The sequence below is a fragment of the Agelaius tricolor genome, unplaced genomic scaffold (assembly GCF_023055355.1).
Source record: "Agelaius tricolor isolate 1412-34295 unplaced genomic scaffold, bAgeTri1.0.p SCAF_8, whole genome shotgun sequence".
Taxonomy (NCBI): domain Eukaryota; kingdom Metazoa; phylum Chordata; class Aves; order Passeriformes; family Icteridae; genus Agelaius; species Agelaius tricolor.
The window spans coordinates 17,519,125-17,533,714 of NW_027269268.1; the positions used below are offsets into that span (position 1 = coordinate 17,519,125).

Below are 14,590 nucleotides of genomic sequence, written 5' to 3' on the forward strand. Positions count from 1 at the left end.
GCGGGCCGGCGGCCGCAGCAGACGCCGCGCTGCCGTGAGGATGCCGCAGCTGCCGGGGGCCGGGGGCGGCGGGGGGGACCCGGAGCTCTGCGCCACCGACGAGATGATCCCCTTCAAGGACGAGGGGGACCCCCAGAAAGAGAAGATCTTCGCCGAGATCAGCCACCCCGAGGAGGAGGGCGACCTGGCCGACATCAAGTCCTCCCTCGTCAACGAGTCCGAGATCGCCCCCGGCGCCAACGGGCACGAGGTGCGCGGCCGCGGGGGCTCCGCGGGCAGCGCGGACGGAGGGGGCGCGGGGTGCCGGCGGGCTCCGGCCCCGCCGCGGGGAGGGAGCTTCGGAGGGGCACCGGGGAAACATTTCCCATAGGAAAAGAGCTCGTTCTACCCCAAATCCTGTCTCCAGAGATGTGCCGGGCAGAGCTCCTTCCGCGCTTCGGCCCGGGATGAGAAAGTTGCCGCGAGTTCCCCGACGGTGCGGTGGTATTAGACCTCAAGCAGCCATGAAATTTCCTCAGTAAAATCAGCGGGGTCGGAGCGTTAGCTGTAAACTCTTTAAGGGATTTGCATAAAACTGTTAGGGAAGAAATTCCCGACTCTAAAATAACTTCAGGGCGAGCGGGGAACCTGCCTTTTAAAAATTTTGTTTAATTTTTTTTCTTTTTTTTTTAATTTTTTTTCTTTTTTTTTTTTCCCTAAACATCTGCTAAGGAGGGCAACCTGATTTTCATTATTATTTTTGGTATCTTTTTACCAAGAGCGTTTTGACCGCCAGAGTGCCAAATATTTTCCAGAAATGATCCACTTCCATTAAATTCAGGGTGCTTCTGCTAGAAATGCTTTGCAAAGCCCTGTAGTTATTCACGTTGTCATAAAACAATAGTTTACACAAATGATTCTGGAACAGTTGCCTTCCAAGCGACTTAGGAGGAAAAAGAAAGATGTTAATCTTGTGGTCTGAAATCCTCTCTTCCTTCAAGAAACTGTTGCAGCGTGTTTGATAAACAGCAATCCATACAATGACTTTTCTTCTTTTTCTTCTTTTCTGATGGTGGATTCCTTGTGGTCAGGTTTCCAGGCAGACTCAAGCACAGGATTCCTACCATGATAAAGGCAGAGAACACCCCGAGGAAGGTGAGACTCTCACAGTCCCGTCTTGCAGTGTTGTCCCTCTGTGACCCGCCACACAGTCCTCAAACTGGAACTTGGTTTCTTTTGGAAAACATAAATTTAATATCTTTTGGGGGGGAGGGATGCCAAAGTGTTTTGAAAGTGCATTTAAAAAGGAGACGAACGTGCAGTGCATTTATCTAGAGTGACCAAATGGTATTCCAGTTGTTTAGAAACTGATAAGTAGGCCAAATGGATCTTCACTGAAGAAGTAACTATTTTTAGGATATCACCTTAAATACATCTATTTCTTCACTCATACAGTGTACAGTTGTGTTCAGAAACCCTCTGCTTTTCCCCATAGCCAAAGTCTGTCACTTAAATCTCCTTTTTCAAATCTAAGTATGAGCAGATCTCCTGCATTTTTTAATGTCTCAAATGGTTAATTTCAATTGAGGAGGACAGAGGAAGTAGCAGAGTTCATCAAATATCATTTAGGAAGCTGGACACGCATGCAAAGAATGTGTGCTGTGAAGGGTGGGAGATTATGTTTAAAATCAAAAGCTTATCACCACAAACTAAACCGGATTATAAATTCCATATAAAGACAGAGAGAGTTCAGTCCTGGTGCTTTCCAGGACTCTGTGGCCATCTTCCTCCAAATTTGTAATTAAATAGCCTAAAAGCAATAATGTCCATGCTCATTGCATTTGGGCAGTGAGGGGGAGGTGTTCAGCTCTGGATAGTTTTCAGCTCTGCATCTTCTTAAAACCTCACTTTCAAGTAGTATCCTTGTCAGTGGGCATGTAGGTGGGAGACCTGTTCACCCTATTTGCAGGATCTGGACCCAAACACTTTTTTTTCCCTACCAGATAGCCTCCCTCATGGGGTTTCCCTCTTGGCTGTAGTACCATGTGTGCTTAACAGCCTCCCTCCCAAATTGTAAGGATCTCCTTCCAAGCCACCCCCTGCCCTTTAATTGTTCCCAATGAGCATAGTCAGAATGAATTGTTTGCTGCACACACTGTCTCAGCAAGAGAAGGAAATTATTATATCTAGTTATCACAGCCTTGTCCTCCCTTTCTTAACAATGATGTTGGAAACCCATAGTGGCAATAATTCTGAATTGACAAATCCTAGAGGCACGTATAAAATTAGGTAAAACTGCTACTTGAGAAATGTGATGTCATTGCTGATGTGTCTACTTTGATTTCAATGAGTACTAGCAAAATTGTTTATTTTGGGGCTATTGTGTATTTTAAACATAAACTCCTCACTGAGAATACTTGCTCTTTTAACAATTTACTCTTCCTAAAAAAAAAATGTTTTTACAAATTGCTTTGTATCATTTTTCTGTCAGCAGTAATTTCCATGAGTAAAGGAACATTTGCATGTAGAACATTTTTATATATGCACAGTACCTGTCTGAGTGCTCTAAATTGTGAGAAATGCATACATGGGGAATCATGTAATCATTGTTTCATCTTCCATAGGAAAGCATCCAGACAATGGCTTATACAGCAAGGGACCATCGTACTCTGGTTATTCTGGGTATATCATGATGCCAAATATGAATAACGACCCATACATGCCTAATGGATCTCTGTCGCCACCCATCCCCAGAACAGTGAGTTATCTCTTCCAAAAGCTGGTTTTGGCAAGCTGGGTTTCCTCCTGTTTGGTCTGCAGAGCCTGTTTACAATGGGGTCTTTTGGCTAGCTTCAGTGACAGTGAAGGCTGAGCTTCTGCTGTTCAGAGCCTCTGTCCAGTGGAGTTTGAGAGCTCTTAGAGGTGTTGGTCGTGATCACAGTGGAAAAGCTGAGATTAATGTCTGTGAACAGGGCTGGGGGCTTTGTGGGGGGAGCTCTGGTTTACTACTGTAGGATAATGTATGGCAGAATGATGTAAATGCTGTCTTTGTAATGACTGGGACAGATGTGAATTTTCTGGCTTTAACTCTTCGTTTGTTGAGGAAAATCAAGGGCTGGAAGCAGAACTGCTAAAGTTACATGACAGTAAGATGAGAAGATTGGATTTTTTTTTTTTCTTTGCTTCAGATGTGGCATTGCTCTTTGCTGATTGATATTTATTTCCACCATCAGTTGGTCTGCGTGAAGGCTTTATCTATCTGGCAGCATTGCTTTGAAACATACTCTGTATCTTCAGCCAGAAATTGTGAAATGGTCGTTTAGGAATTAATATCAACCATGATGCAGTAGTTACAGCTTTCCCTTACATTGTGGCGAGCACTGATTCTTCCAGGTTGGTCCCTCTGTTTCCATTGGTGTAGATTCATGTTTAATGGATTTAAATGTACTTTTAATTCTGGGTAGTCAATCCCCATTTATTTTTGTAAGCCTCTTGGTATACATATAGAGCAATGGAGAGGCAGTGTTAAAATGAGCTGTGGAAATTATATTAGTAGAACCTGAGTGGAGCAGGAAACAATTTGCTTGTAGGCATCGTGCTGGAAAAATGCCGCCGCCGTTGTGCGTGCTGTGAGAGGAGGAGTTGGATGCTGTTACTTCCCTGTGATAAAGCAGTTTTCCCTCTTACTGGCTCCTAGATTTTTTTTCTTGGAGGTCTCTGTCATGCCTCTCTGTCATGGCATTGTTTTGCTCTTTGACATTCTTGATTTTTATTCAGGACTGTGGCATTCGACTTCAAAAACAAAAAGAAGGGGGCCTGATCTGTGCTGGTAATTTGACAGCAGTGAAACATGTTAAATTAGTGTATATTTGGAGTCAGAGTGACAGGGTGCTTTGGCACTGCAAAACACATGGATCTGCATTTGAAAGATGCAAAGACTCATGCAATATATTGCTTTCTATAGCTGTGGAGGTTTTTTTTGTGTATAAATTCCAGTTCAGAGGCCTACAGCCATTTAGGGTGAAGCATGATGATCACAGTCTGTTGATATTTGTTGTTGTAAAACGTTGTTCTACATAAAACTTCCTTTTGGATGTATCATAGGGAAAAGCATGCAGCTTTTCAAGAGGGCATCGAGGCTCAAACCCACCCTTTGGAGGACTAGAAAACTTCAGACTTTTTTTTTTTTTTGCCCCCTCTTTGCCTTGTTACCTTCCTAACAAAGTCCTGAGTGCTGGTGCATGGCTTAGAACAGCAAAATCCAATTTAATTATACTCTGAGGATTTTCTCCATATATGCATGCCGTGAGGCTGCCACTCTGTACAGATCTGGCATCAGTGCCCTCAGAATATCGTCTTGCAGAGGCTCTTGAGGAACTGCCCTTTGTGGGTGTGGTGGAGGGGACGAAGGGGGGAAAACGTGTTTTGTTTTTAATTGCAAAGCTGCCTGCTGAACATCTGAGGGGCTAATTTAGTTCAGTGCTGCTCTTGCGTGTTACAGCAGCACCACTGTTTCAATAAAACAGTGCTGTTGCAGGGCTGCAATGTTGACATAAGCCCGGAGTTCTTTCAGTTTAACCTCAAGGCTACACGCTTGAGTTATTAAATAATTTTTTTGTTTAATTGAACTGTAATCTTTGCTAGGCTCGTTGCTGACAGTTGGGTTTTAATGCGCGCAAGATCAAAACGCGGCGTGCGGGAGGTGACACGCTCGCTCTCCCCGTGCCTTTCCGCGGCTCCGGCGCCGCGCTCACCTCCGCGGGGTCCCGGCCGCTGCCCTCCAGGTCTGCTCTGCCTCCCCTTCCCAGGGCAAGCAGCAGCTGAGATCAGCAAGCACCGGAGGCAGAGGTCTCCCCTGGGGTGTCACTAGTCCCCAGCCATTTGTGCCTGGTGTGTACCTGCGCCCTGCTATTTGCATGACAAAGACGCTTCTTGTTGATGCATCTGTTGCCTGGAGGTGTTAGCCGGGATTAAAAAGGCGCCCTGGGGCGCTGAATCTTTTTTTCCACCTTGGAAGGACCTGCTGACTGCAAACTGCCCCGGGGATGCACCCCTGGGGAACGGCGTCCAGACACAGGGCAAGGACCATCTATGAGAAGGGAGAGCAAAGCTTTCCTGGAAAGGGAAAAAAGTTACTTTCATCACCATATGTAGAGACGGGGGGAAAAAAAGCCTTTCCTTTTTTTTTAAAAAAGGCACATGCTTTAAAAGCTTGCTTTGCAAAATTAAAAGTAGAAATCTATAGTCAGACACAACTTGCCTAATAAACCATAAAAAAAAAAAAATGGAAGTCTAATTTCAGTGCAGCTTTTGGAAGGAAGAGGGTGTTTGACAAGGATTCAAAATCTTCCAAATTCTGCTGTTCTGCTGTTGTTAGAGAGGTCTCGTCTTCCCCATTCTCCTCCTCAATTTTTTTTTTTTTAATTTTCTTATTTTTCTGGCAGCTGATTTTGCTATTTATTTCCAAGTTGTATTAGTAGGAGCAGGAGAGTGTGAATTGCAAGTTCAGGTAGGAGCCTGGTGCCGCAGTTTGTGTTCTTATCAGATGGGTGGGTGAGTGGGGAAGCAGCAGTGGGTTGGGGCGGCTGCAGGAGCAGTGGCAGGTGAGGGTGCCAGACCGCAGGAGCACCTGGTGAATGTGCATCCTGTGTGCTGAGATAGCTCTCGGTGGTTTCTGAGCCTCGCAGGGCACTGAAGATGGGAGATGGAGGCAGCTGTTTGTTTTCTAACGTGTGGGGGTTTTTCCCTTTGGTTAACAAGACTAGCTTTGGGGTGGCAAAGCTTTCTTGACTGTTTGGTGGGAACGTGGGAACAGAGGAAGTGACTGAAGAAAGATCATTTCTCCATGTTTTAAATTCATCCCGTAGATAATTTTGGATTTATTTCTCATTCTCCATGAGTTAAACTTCCTACGGAAAGAGAGGGGATTTCTGCAACCTACTTTTTGTCTGTGTTCTTGGGGTCTGGGTTTCTTTCTTCCTGCCTCTCTGTAGCAGCTGGATGTGTTAAATAGGTCGGAGGATACAATGTATAAACATTTTATGGCAACTTGCACAATGCGGCGTATCTGAAAATGACGAGGAATTCTTTCAAGAGAGTTGGATTGCTAGGAACAACGCAGGACTAGCCCAGATTTTGGATATTGCTTGTGTGTTTCTGCATGGCAGGGGTTATGGAGGTAGTTCCCATCTTGAAGAGCTGGTGTCCCAGGAGATTCAGAGGATAATATGGGCAGAAGGAAGGATGAGGGTAGAAATAGCAAAAGTGAGAGTCTATGGAGCCTCAGTGCGGGTTTTGTTTCCCTAGCTTTATCTTCTGTTCCTCTGAAAGCAGCCTGATTCACTTCCTTGTGGGGAAATTTCGGAGCCCCAAGGGGAATGTATGGGAGCTGCAGAAGGACACAAACCTGATTTTTCATTGTATTGTCTTTTTCCTGAGAATTTGCTTCTTCTCACTGTGCAGTTGTAGGGAATTGCTGGGAGCTGTGGCCAGCTGAAACCTCCCTGGCCCAATATGAACTAGGCTTTCACAGTGCAGAAGTTGTGGCTCGGCTCCTGCTCCCATATCACCCACCAGAAACCTTTGCTCTGGTTCCCAAGCTGACATTGGAGCAGGATGCTCTGGAGTTTTAGGCAGCTGTGGTCCTGCCACAGATGTCTCTCTTCCCTCCACAACCCCAGGCCTGTGCCTGAGGAAATGGGCAGCTGAGGGGCTCCACAAGCCAGAGCTGCTTATCCAACACCGACGCTCTGCAGCTTTACCCCGCGCAGCTGAATGATGCTGATTAACTCCTTAAAGAACTTTGAAATCAAGCACACAGGAGCACAGAGCTTCCTGGCTGTATGGAAGCAGAACTTGATGGACTGTATTAGCATTTGCCCAGGGAGGAATTTTAGCATTATTTTCTGAGTAGCTCAGTGAGTCCTGCCAAATGGCAGCACCGGGAAAGAACAGGAATCTGCTCAGCCCCAGTAGTGGCACCTCATTGCTACAAACGTGTCTCTCAGCTGCTCTGACTCAAGCAATCACAGCTGATCAGTCTAAGTTAGTCAGGCCACTGTGAAACATAAACCCAAGCCGTGAATGGTCATGGGATGAGTTTTGGTGGTGTTTTCTTTCTCCCATGTAATGAGATGGATCCTCCATTCGGAAGAGGGGCAGAAGAAGTTAACACACTGGCTCTAGGTTGTCCTTGTCTGGAGTTTGGTCTGGCTGCTCCTGATCAGAGCTCCAGGCAGAGTCTTAGGTATATAGCTCATAGTTCGGTATAGTTCTATGAACTATATAATATATAGTTCATAGTTCGGTTTGTTACCGTGATCTTTGGCACATACTAGTGAAGAGAACACCTTTTCAGCTTTTGTTGCCTCCTCCTTGTCACATTGATGTGATTAACAAATCTATGTAATTGTGGATGTGTAAGGGGAAAACAAAATATTCTCCTGGTGTGTCAGTGCAGAGGCAGTAATTGTGTGTGTGTGTGTGGCTTGAGCTGAGGCATTATCAAAAATCCTACCCATTGCAAATCATCAAAGTTGGAGCTTTTGTATAGCAATACGTGTCTGTGTTTATGTCCTATGTCCTAAAGATCCCTTTTTTTTCTATACATCTAGGAGCTGATTCAATATAAACTTTAAATGGTAGAGCTGCTGCTTACTTTTTAAAGTGGTTTAAGCAAAATGTCATTCCTGTCTCTTTTCCAACTTAATCCCAGCCCAGAAAAAATGTTAATAAGAATAGCTTGTTATGGGCTGCAAGTGCCAAGGAGGATATGGCTCAAGAAGAAAGCCTGAAGCTCCACAGGTTCAGGCATCAAAAGAGGAAAAGGCTTTTTCCAGATAGTTGCAGCGCTGCATGCCTGCAGGCATTGAAAAGCCTGGGTACCGCAGGCCTGGCTTCTCTGGAGTACTTAACTTCTGTTTATAGTTAGCAAAAATGCCTCCTGATATGGGAAGGAAATAACCCACACAAAAGCATTTTACTGCTGCTTAATATTTCTGAAGTCCTATCAGAGGCATGTGCTTTTTTCTCTTTTTTGCTAGTAGTAAAACACTATGTCTCTCAGGAAGACAAAGAGACAAACGTGCAAGAGTCCATTTTAATACAGACACCGAACATTCTGTGTGTGTGTGTCCTGCCGTGATCTCCTGTGCTGCTCTCACATGGATGGGATGGACCCTGATCCAGTGTCTGTCTGGTTCAAGGGAAACACTGCTGGGAGCCAGGCAGTCTGTCCTTGACCTGGTCAAGTCAGGTTGTCCTCAGCTTGTGTCCGTCCCGCTGCTGCAGGGAAGCCATGTGCTGTGATGCTCCAGCTGTGCAGATGTGGCTCCCATTTACCCCAAACTGCCCTGTCCAGGATAGCAGACATTTCTCTCCAAGCTGGTTTTGGTTGTAAGACGTGTTTGGGGTGAGGACACTTCTTGTCTGGCTCTTGGGTTTGGTCCCTTTCTGCAGGACACTGGCATGCTGCTCCTGCCCCAGACTTGGGGATTAGTGTCTCTGTTGCTTCAGCCCTTCATAAGCATTAGATTCATTTAAGAAAATTGCACTCAGAATAACTTAATCTAGCAACCCAGTGGCTTCTATTTGAGACTTGGATCTTGTGGATATGTTTATTTAGTTTGGGATTCCCACTTCAAAGGAATCTGTCCTCTCAGCAAGAAAGTGATTGAGCACTTAAATAAAAATGTATTCATTGAATCTTCGGGATTGAGCTAAAAGTGCAATAGGGAGTTAACATGTACACCAACTGTGCTAATCAGTCAGGGATTGCCTGCTCTCCTAAAGGGGAAGAAAAGGGGCCTGAACTGCCCAAGGAAAAGTGGCTGGCATGGCTTCTGGTGGTGGTGTTGCTTGCTGGGACTTCAGGTGGAGGATGAAGGAACTGGAATATCTTTGCCTGTGATCTTCAAAGTTACCAAATCCCTTGTGTAGAAGAGCATTTTAAGAGAGCTGAAAGGTTGCCTCAATGATTGTTTATTTTCTTTAAATGGCTGTGGATATAGCTAAGGTTGAGGCATAAAATCAATGGGATGAGCTTAGTCAGCAAAAATTACAAGTGTAAAGTTACAGGGCTTTGATTGAATATTTATAAAATGGGCAGCTCAAAAAGTGAGTGTAGTGCTGTCACCAGCTGTAACACATAAACCAGAGAATTGCTTTGGCTAGGAGTTATTAAGCAAGCCAGAGAGCAGTTAATTCCCAAAAGCACCTGTCTATCCAAGCACTTTCAGTATTCCAGCCCTGTACTTCAGACAGTGCCGCACGAGTCAGTGGGCAGGTCTGCTTCACCCAGACCAGGGCAGGGGAGGGTGTCCCTTGGGAGCAGGGGACTTCATGCAAGTGTTTGCCAAGGAGCAGGGTACTTGGGCAAGTGCTCATGGTGTGAGGCAGCCCTGGTAATGCTGCTTTGGCAAAGAGCAGCAGAAAGCTGCTTGTGTGACCTTTTTTTTTTTCCTTTCCTCTCCTTGCTTTCTGAGCGGGGAAGCTTTAAAGTAGTTTGAAACAGGCTGGTGCTGCACATCCAGCACAGTGCCAGGCTTTGCATATAACCAGCAGCCCTGCTCTGAGAAACTTTGAAAGTGTGTGAGCTGCAATGAACCTCACAGTGTCAGCACAAGGAGTGAGATTGCATAGAATTGCAAGGCGTCATGCTGAAATCCTGTGGATACTGATGACAGCTCAGCTTCACCTTAGCTGAGTTGAATGGAGGTGTGGATGGGGTTGCAGTCATTATCCAAAGAAAACCAGTCTGGAAATTGTTTGATTCATGATGTATGTTCAAAAAACAGGGAATGGGATCATTGGACTTTGGTTGGGCAGTTTTGTTGGCTCAGAGGTGGAGAGCGATGAGCTCTAAAATGCTGTCCCTGTAGGCTCTATATTTCTGAGTAGGCATCCTAGTGACACTGGCTGCTCAGAGCTCTCTCTCTGTAACTGGTCACTTAGCTATGCTATAAGGCTCTATTTCTTCCATTTTCTGCCTTTTTCTGTGTTTCAAAACTGTCTCAGAGGTTTATCTTTGTGGCCGTCTGTTGTCTCTCCACAGTTCTGGCGTATCTTTTTGCCTTGATCTTTCTTCATCCCTATCAAGTCTTGCATTGGCAAGCTTTGTCTAGCATAAAAAAAGTACAATGTGGAGGTGATGATTACAGGTGTCAACACTTGTCAAACACAGACCACGGGCTGGGAGAAGGCCTTTTGCCTGCCGATGTGCTAAAACGCAGATAAACTGTGTCCGGCAACGCAAATGTGTTTACTCTGTTTAAATGCCACAATCCAGGGATTTGTTAGGGTCTCTCCTTTCTGAAGTTTGAGTGGTGCTGTACTGGGTTCAGGAAGCTGCAGTTATGAGTGGTCATTGTGTTTTTCCTTGCTCTTTAGTTTGCTCCCTGCCAGTCCTCTATTTCCTTCATTGCTGTTTTGTATCATTCCCTTGTGCCCTCACAGTGAGCAAGGTTCTTGCCACCAACCCGTGTTCTGTCCCACGCAAAATTCCATTGTATATCTTCTTCAATTAGTTTTTACAGGCTGGTTCCATTCTCACATCTGTGCTCTCTCCTCAATTTAGGCTTTGTGGCAGCTTGTTCCATCGTTGCGGTCTGATCAGCAGCACTTCTGTATCTTAAACTGATGAAACACTTGTGTACAGAAAAGTTGAGGTGAAGCTGGAGAATAGCTGGGCTTGACCCAGTGCAGGGACTCCTCTAAACTGGGGGGAGGCTGATTTCTCCCCTGAACTTCTGCATGTGAATTAGACCCTGCCAAGTGTAAAAACTGTCCATGTGCTCACATCCAGGTCCTCCTTTTTCAAATACAAATGTATGTGCAGGTTCAGCCTCTCGGGAAGCTTTTGGGAGTGGGGCAGGAGCTCACAGGTGAGTGAGGGTCAGGGTGGGAGCCCAGGGTGATGGGGGAGGCCCAGGTCCCCTCCAGCCTGCTGGAGATCAATATGGGAAGGAGCAATGAGCTCACCCAGCTGCCACTGGGAGAGCCAGTAAAGATCTTGAGGAAATAAGCCATACATTGAACATATTGGAATACATTTTTGAAAACTCAAGCGATTAAAATAGTTTACTCCCTTAGGATTCCCCTTGTTTTGCTGCCATCTGACAGTAGCATGCTGGGCTGTATTTTGGTCTGGTTTTTACTGCCCAATTACCTCCTGCACACAACTGAAATTCAACTTGAAAAAATAGGTTTCAAATGAACATATTTGATTTGAAAAAAATGTTACTCAAACCCTTCTCTCTTGCACTTTATTTTGTGTCTTGAATACTCTTGTTATAGGAAGAAAAGGAAGCTGTGGTGGATTTAAACGCAAAAGAGAAGAAATAAAACTTTAAAAAGCTTAGCTATTAAGTGTATGGATTTTTCAGGTTTTGTTGAGACTTTTTTTCCCTATCTCAGTTATTTTGAGAATATTTCTAAGATAATAGTGCAGTGATCCTGTTTTAGATGTAAATCTTCAGAAGGAAAGATTGGAATAGGAGAACCACAAGAAATGCTAATTTATTAGGTGACTCCCCAGACAGTTTGACAGCAATATTGCAAACATTTTTTTTTTATAACTGGCAAATATAATCTTCTTATCAGAGTGACCTGTAAAAGGATGACTTCATACTTTGTAATAAGGAAATATTAAGAGACTGCGGAAGAGCTGGTCAAACACTGTCTTGAAACATTTTTTAGTTCAAGGGTGCTTCCAAAACAACTTGTGTAGGGAGCTTTCCTCTTTTTTCTGACACTTTAAATCCTTCCTTTTATTGCTTTTTCTTTCCAAGGATATGTGTGTAAGTGAGAATAATGCAGGCTAATGGGGCAGAACGATAAATGTTCAGTAGGGAAATGAGGTTGAATCAAAGCCAGTTAAGAAACCCCTGTGTTTGGGGCACAGGCAGACTTCCTAGGAGAAGGAGATCTCAGCGGTGGGTTTGTGAAGCTTGTCTTCCAGGACTCCAAGTAAATACAGTCAGATAGTTACACAGTAGTAGTAGTGCTTACTGCACAAACATGCCCTCCTCCATTAAATGAATTTCTCTGGCCAGCATCTAGTGGACAAATTATTTTTCAGGTTCAGTCAGCAGAAGAGCCTACAGGTGGGTGTTTCATTTTTCTTCTGGAGGTGGCGTGTCACAGCCCAGGAGCCCACAGCTGATGTTGGCCTTTGTTGTGTTACCTGTGCTTCCTCTCTCTCCTCTGCTGGGTTCTCCCAGGAGGGGTTGGCTGGTTAAGCCAGCGGACAAGATTTGATCCTAGGAGGTTAAGCCAGGACTGGCAGAGGTGCCTGTGGTAACATAAGTGCCGCCGGTAAGTTATAGCTGTTTGGGGCTGGAGGAAAAGTTTGTGCCTGTGCAATTAAGCATGAAATAGGTAAATTCTGTGTATAATTGTCCAGCCTAGAGTGTAGCATGAGGACGTGACCCGTGGAAATTGCAGTGCGTCAGTGACTGCCGGCAGATTCCTGGGAAGTATCCCCGGTGCCCACGCTGGCACTGGGGTTATGTGTGTGTTTGTGTGTGTGGATGTCCTCTGCTTCCCCCCACTCCACTCCCAAAAGCAAAGCACAGTCTGGGAGGAGACTTCTGCAAATGAGGACCCGAAACAGCAACATTTGTTCAGAGCCTTAGAGGAAGGTGATGGCAGAGGTGGGAATAAAATCCGTATTTCCCGAGTTCACTTTGGGAATTCACCTGAAAGGCAGCTCACTTCTAAACATATGTTTCTAAGGTTGGTTTTGGTTTTAGTTTTTTTAATGAGAAGTCTAAGAAAGTAAAAACCGAGATGTGTGTGGTGGAGGGAGGGAAAATAAAAGGATTGAAGCCAGTGCAGATAGGAAGAAAGTTTGTGTCAGTGCTGGCTGTGGCTGTATTTCATACCCAGCCTTTGAATGGAGGAGCAAACAATCTACTGAAGTTTCTAAATGAAAGCAAGAAGTGGCCTAAGAAAATTAGCCCAAAAAAGGTTTTGTCAAGAAACAGACTTTTTCTCATTTTCCCTCCCTGCCACACAATAGCACCCATATCTTCTCGCTTGGTTTTCTGTTTGCTCTCTCCCCTGCAGGGGAGCAGGCTGTTTGCCCTCAGCATCATTATTTTCATCCCCCACTTTTGTCTCCTTCCCTCTCAGAAGTTCAGTGCAAACACAATTAGATAACGAGCACGGTGCGCTCTCTCTCCTGGGAACCTGCCATTGATTCACAGCCCTTGCACACAATGTGCTGGGAATGACCAGCCAGGGTTTTTCTGTCAGCTGCCCTGGCACCAGCCTGGTGGGACTTTTGTTGTTTACTGTAGGGAGGGGAAGACCTCAGAGCAGCTTTTTGGGATGGCAACTCGGCAGCAATGGCATCTGTCTTCCTCTTCCAGCCGTGGTGGGCACCTGCCAAGGCCTCAGTGATGTCCGAGCCCTGTGCCTCGGCAGCCTCTGGTGGGAAGAATGGTTTGCAAGGAGGTGCTGGCTCATTTGCAGCTGGAAGCTTTAAACTTTGTCCTGGACATCCTGAAATATCTTCTATTTTAATACACTACAGTGCAGCCAGGCTGTGTTCACTGGAGCACAGCTCTCAGTTTCCTATCTGTACTCCCTAAACGGTGTTCCCCGGCGCCATTGCCCTGCCAGGGTTAGCCAGGTCATCTGTGGCGTTTTCTTTTGTTTCTTCACACCTCTGTAGCCACAGCTGATACACTGTGGCCACAGCTGGTGGCTGCAGGGTCCCCAGCACCACAGCCACGCTTCAAACTCAGTTTGTTGTGGTCCTGCAGGTAGTCACCTTGAAGGGATTTCAGTTCCTGATTTCAGGAGTGGGTGAGGTTGGTTTTCAGGGTTGCTGGCTCTCTCTAATGTGGTTACCAAAGGATCCTGCATGAGGAGAAGCTGTGCCTCTGCCTGGGCACGGAATGCCGCCTGTGCAGGTTAGGGAGTGGGCTACACGGGGTGAAAACCTGGCAGACAGCCTTCAGGTGCCTCTTTTGGGCTAAATAGTGTCTCTTGAATTTCACTGAATAGCTACAAAATAGGAGCAAGCTTTCGAGAAAAAGTATCAAGTAGCAAGTGAATCCTCTGTAAACGAACACAAAAGTCCCCCGAAGGGAAAAATTAGCAGTAATTACAGTAAAACATACTTTTTCATCATAGTAATGGTTTGATGTTGAAAGGTAGGGTTGCAGCATCATGTAAAAGTTGTTTTTCTGCTGTGTCTTCATAGTGGTGAGTGTTTTGGAGACCTTTGCAATGCTATGCATGTTACTTGCTCAGTTTTTGGAGGCTGGCATTCGTTTCCAGATACTTTAGACTCCTCCTGGGATATAGGCAGAAGTTGATTTAGCTGTCCTGCAGATAATGGCAGCAGATCCTTCTGTTTACAGTGACGGCTTCAGCTCCGTGTATCTTTCCACTCTTTCCTCTGTGTTCCTTTATGAGCATCCCTTTGCTTATCAGAATGAACACCAGAGCCACAAAGAATTAGTCCTGATTTTAAAAAGCAGGCTGTGCAGAGGAAGCAGTAAATTTGTTAGGGATGGCAGGAGAGTAGAGGGAGGAAAAACTCCAAAACCTTGGATTACATCAGAAAAGACTTCTGTCTTGATACTAAAAAAATTATAAGCTT

General features: G+C 45.3%; 1 protein-coding gene across 6 annotated transcripts in view; it reads left to right on the forward strand.

Moving 5' to 3' along the window:
• Positions 1-14,590, forward strand: part of LEF1 (lymphoid enhancer binding factor 1) — a 70,871-nt gene that overhangs the window by 810 nt on the left and 55,471 nt on the right. For 5 of the 6 annotated variants that reach the window (XM_071431780.1, XM_071431777.1, XM_071431782.1 and 2 more), the window contains exons 2-4: positions 22-250; positions 1,071-1,134; positions 2,604-2,737. In XM_071431780.1, the coding sequence (XP_071287881.1) occupies positions 41-250; positions 1,071-1,134; positions 2,604-2,737 (408 nt within the window). In that variant the 5' untranslated portion in view covers positions 22-40. Of the gene's footprint in view, positions 1-18; positions 251-1,070; positions 1,135-2,603; positions 2,738-14,590 lie in introns of all 6 variants that reach the window. The other variant, XM_071431778.1, reaches the window with a different exon arrangement.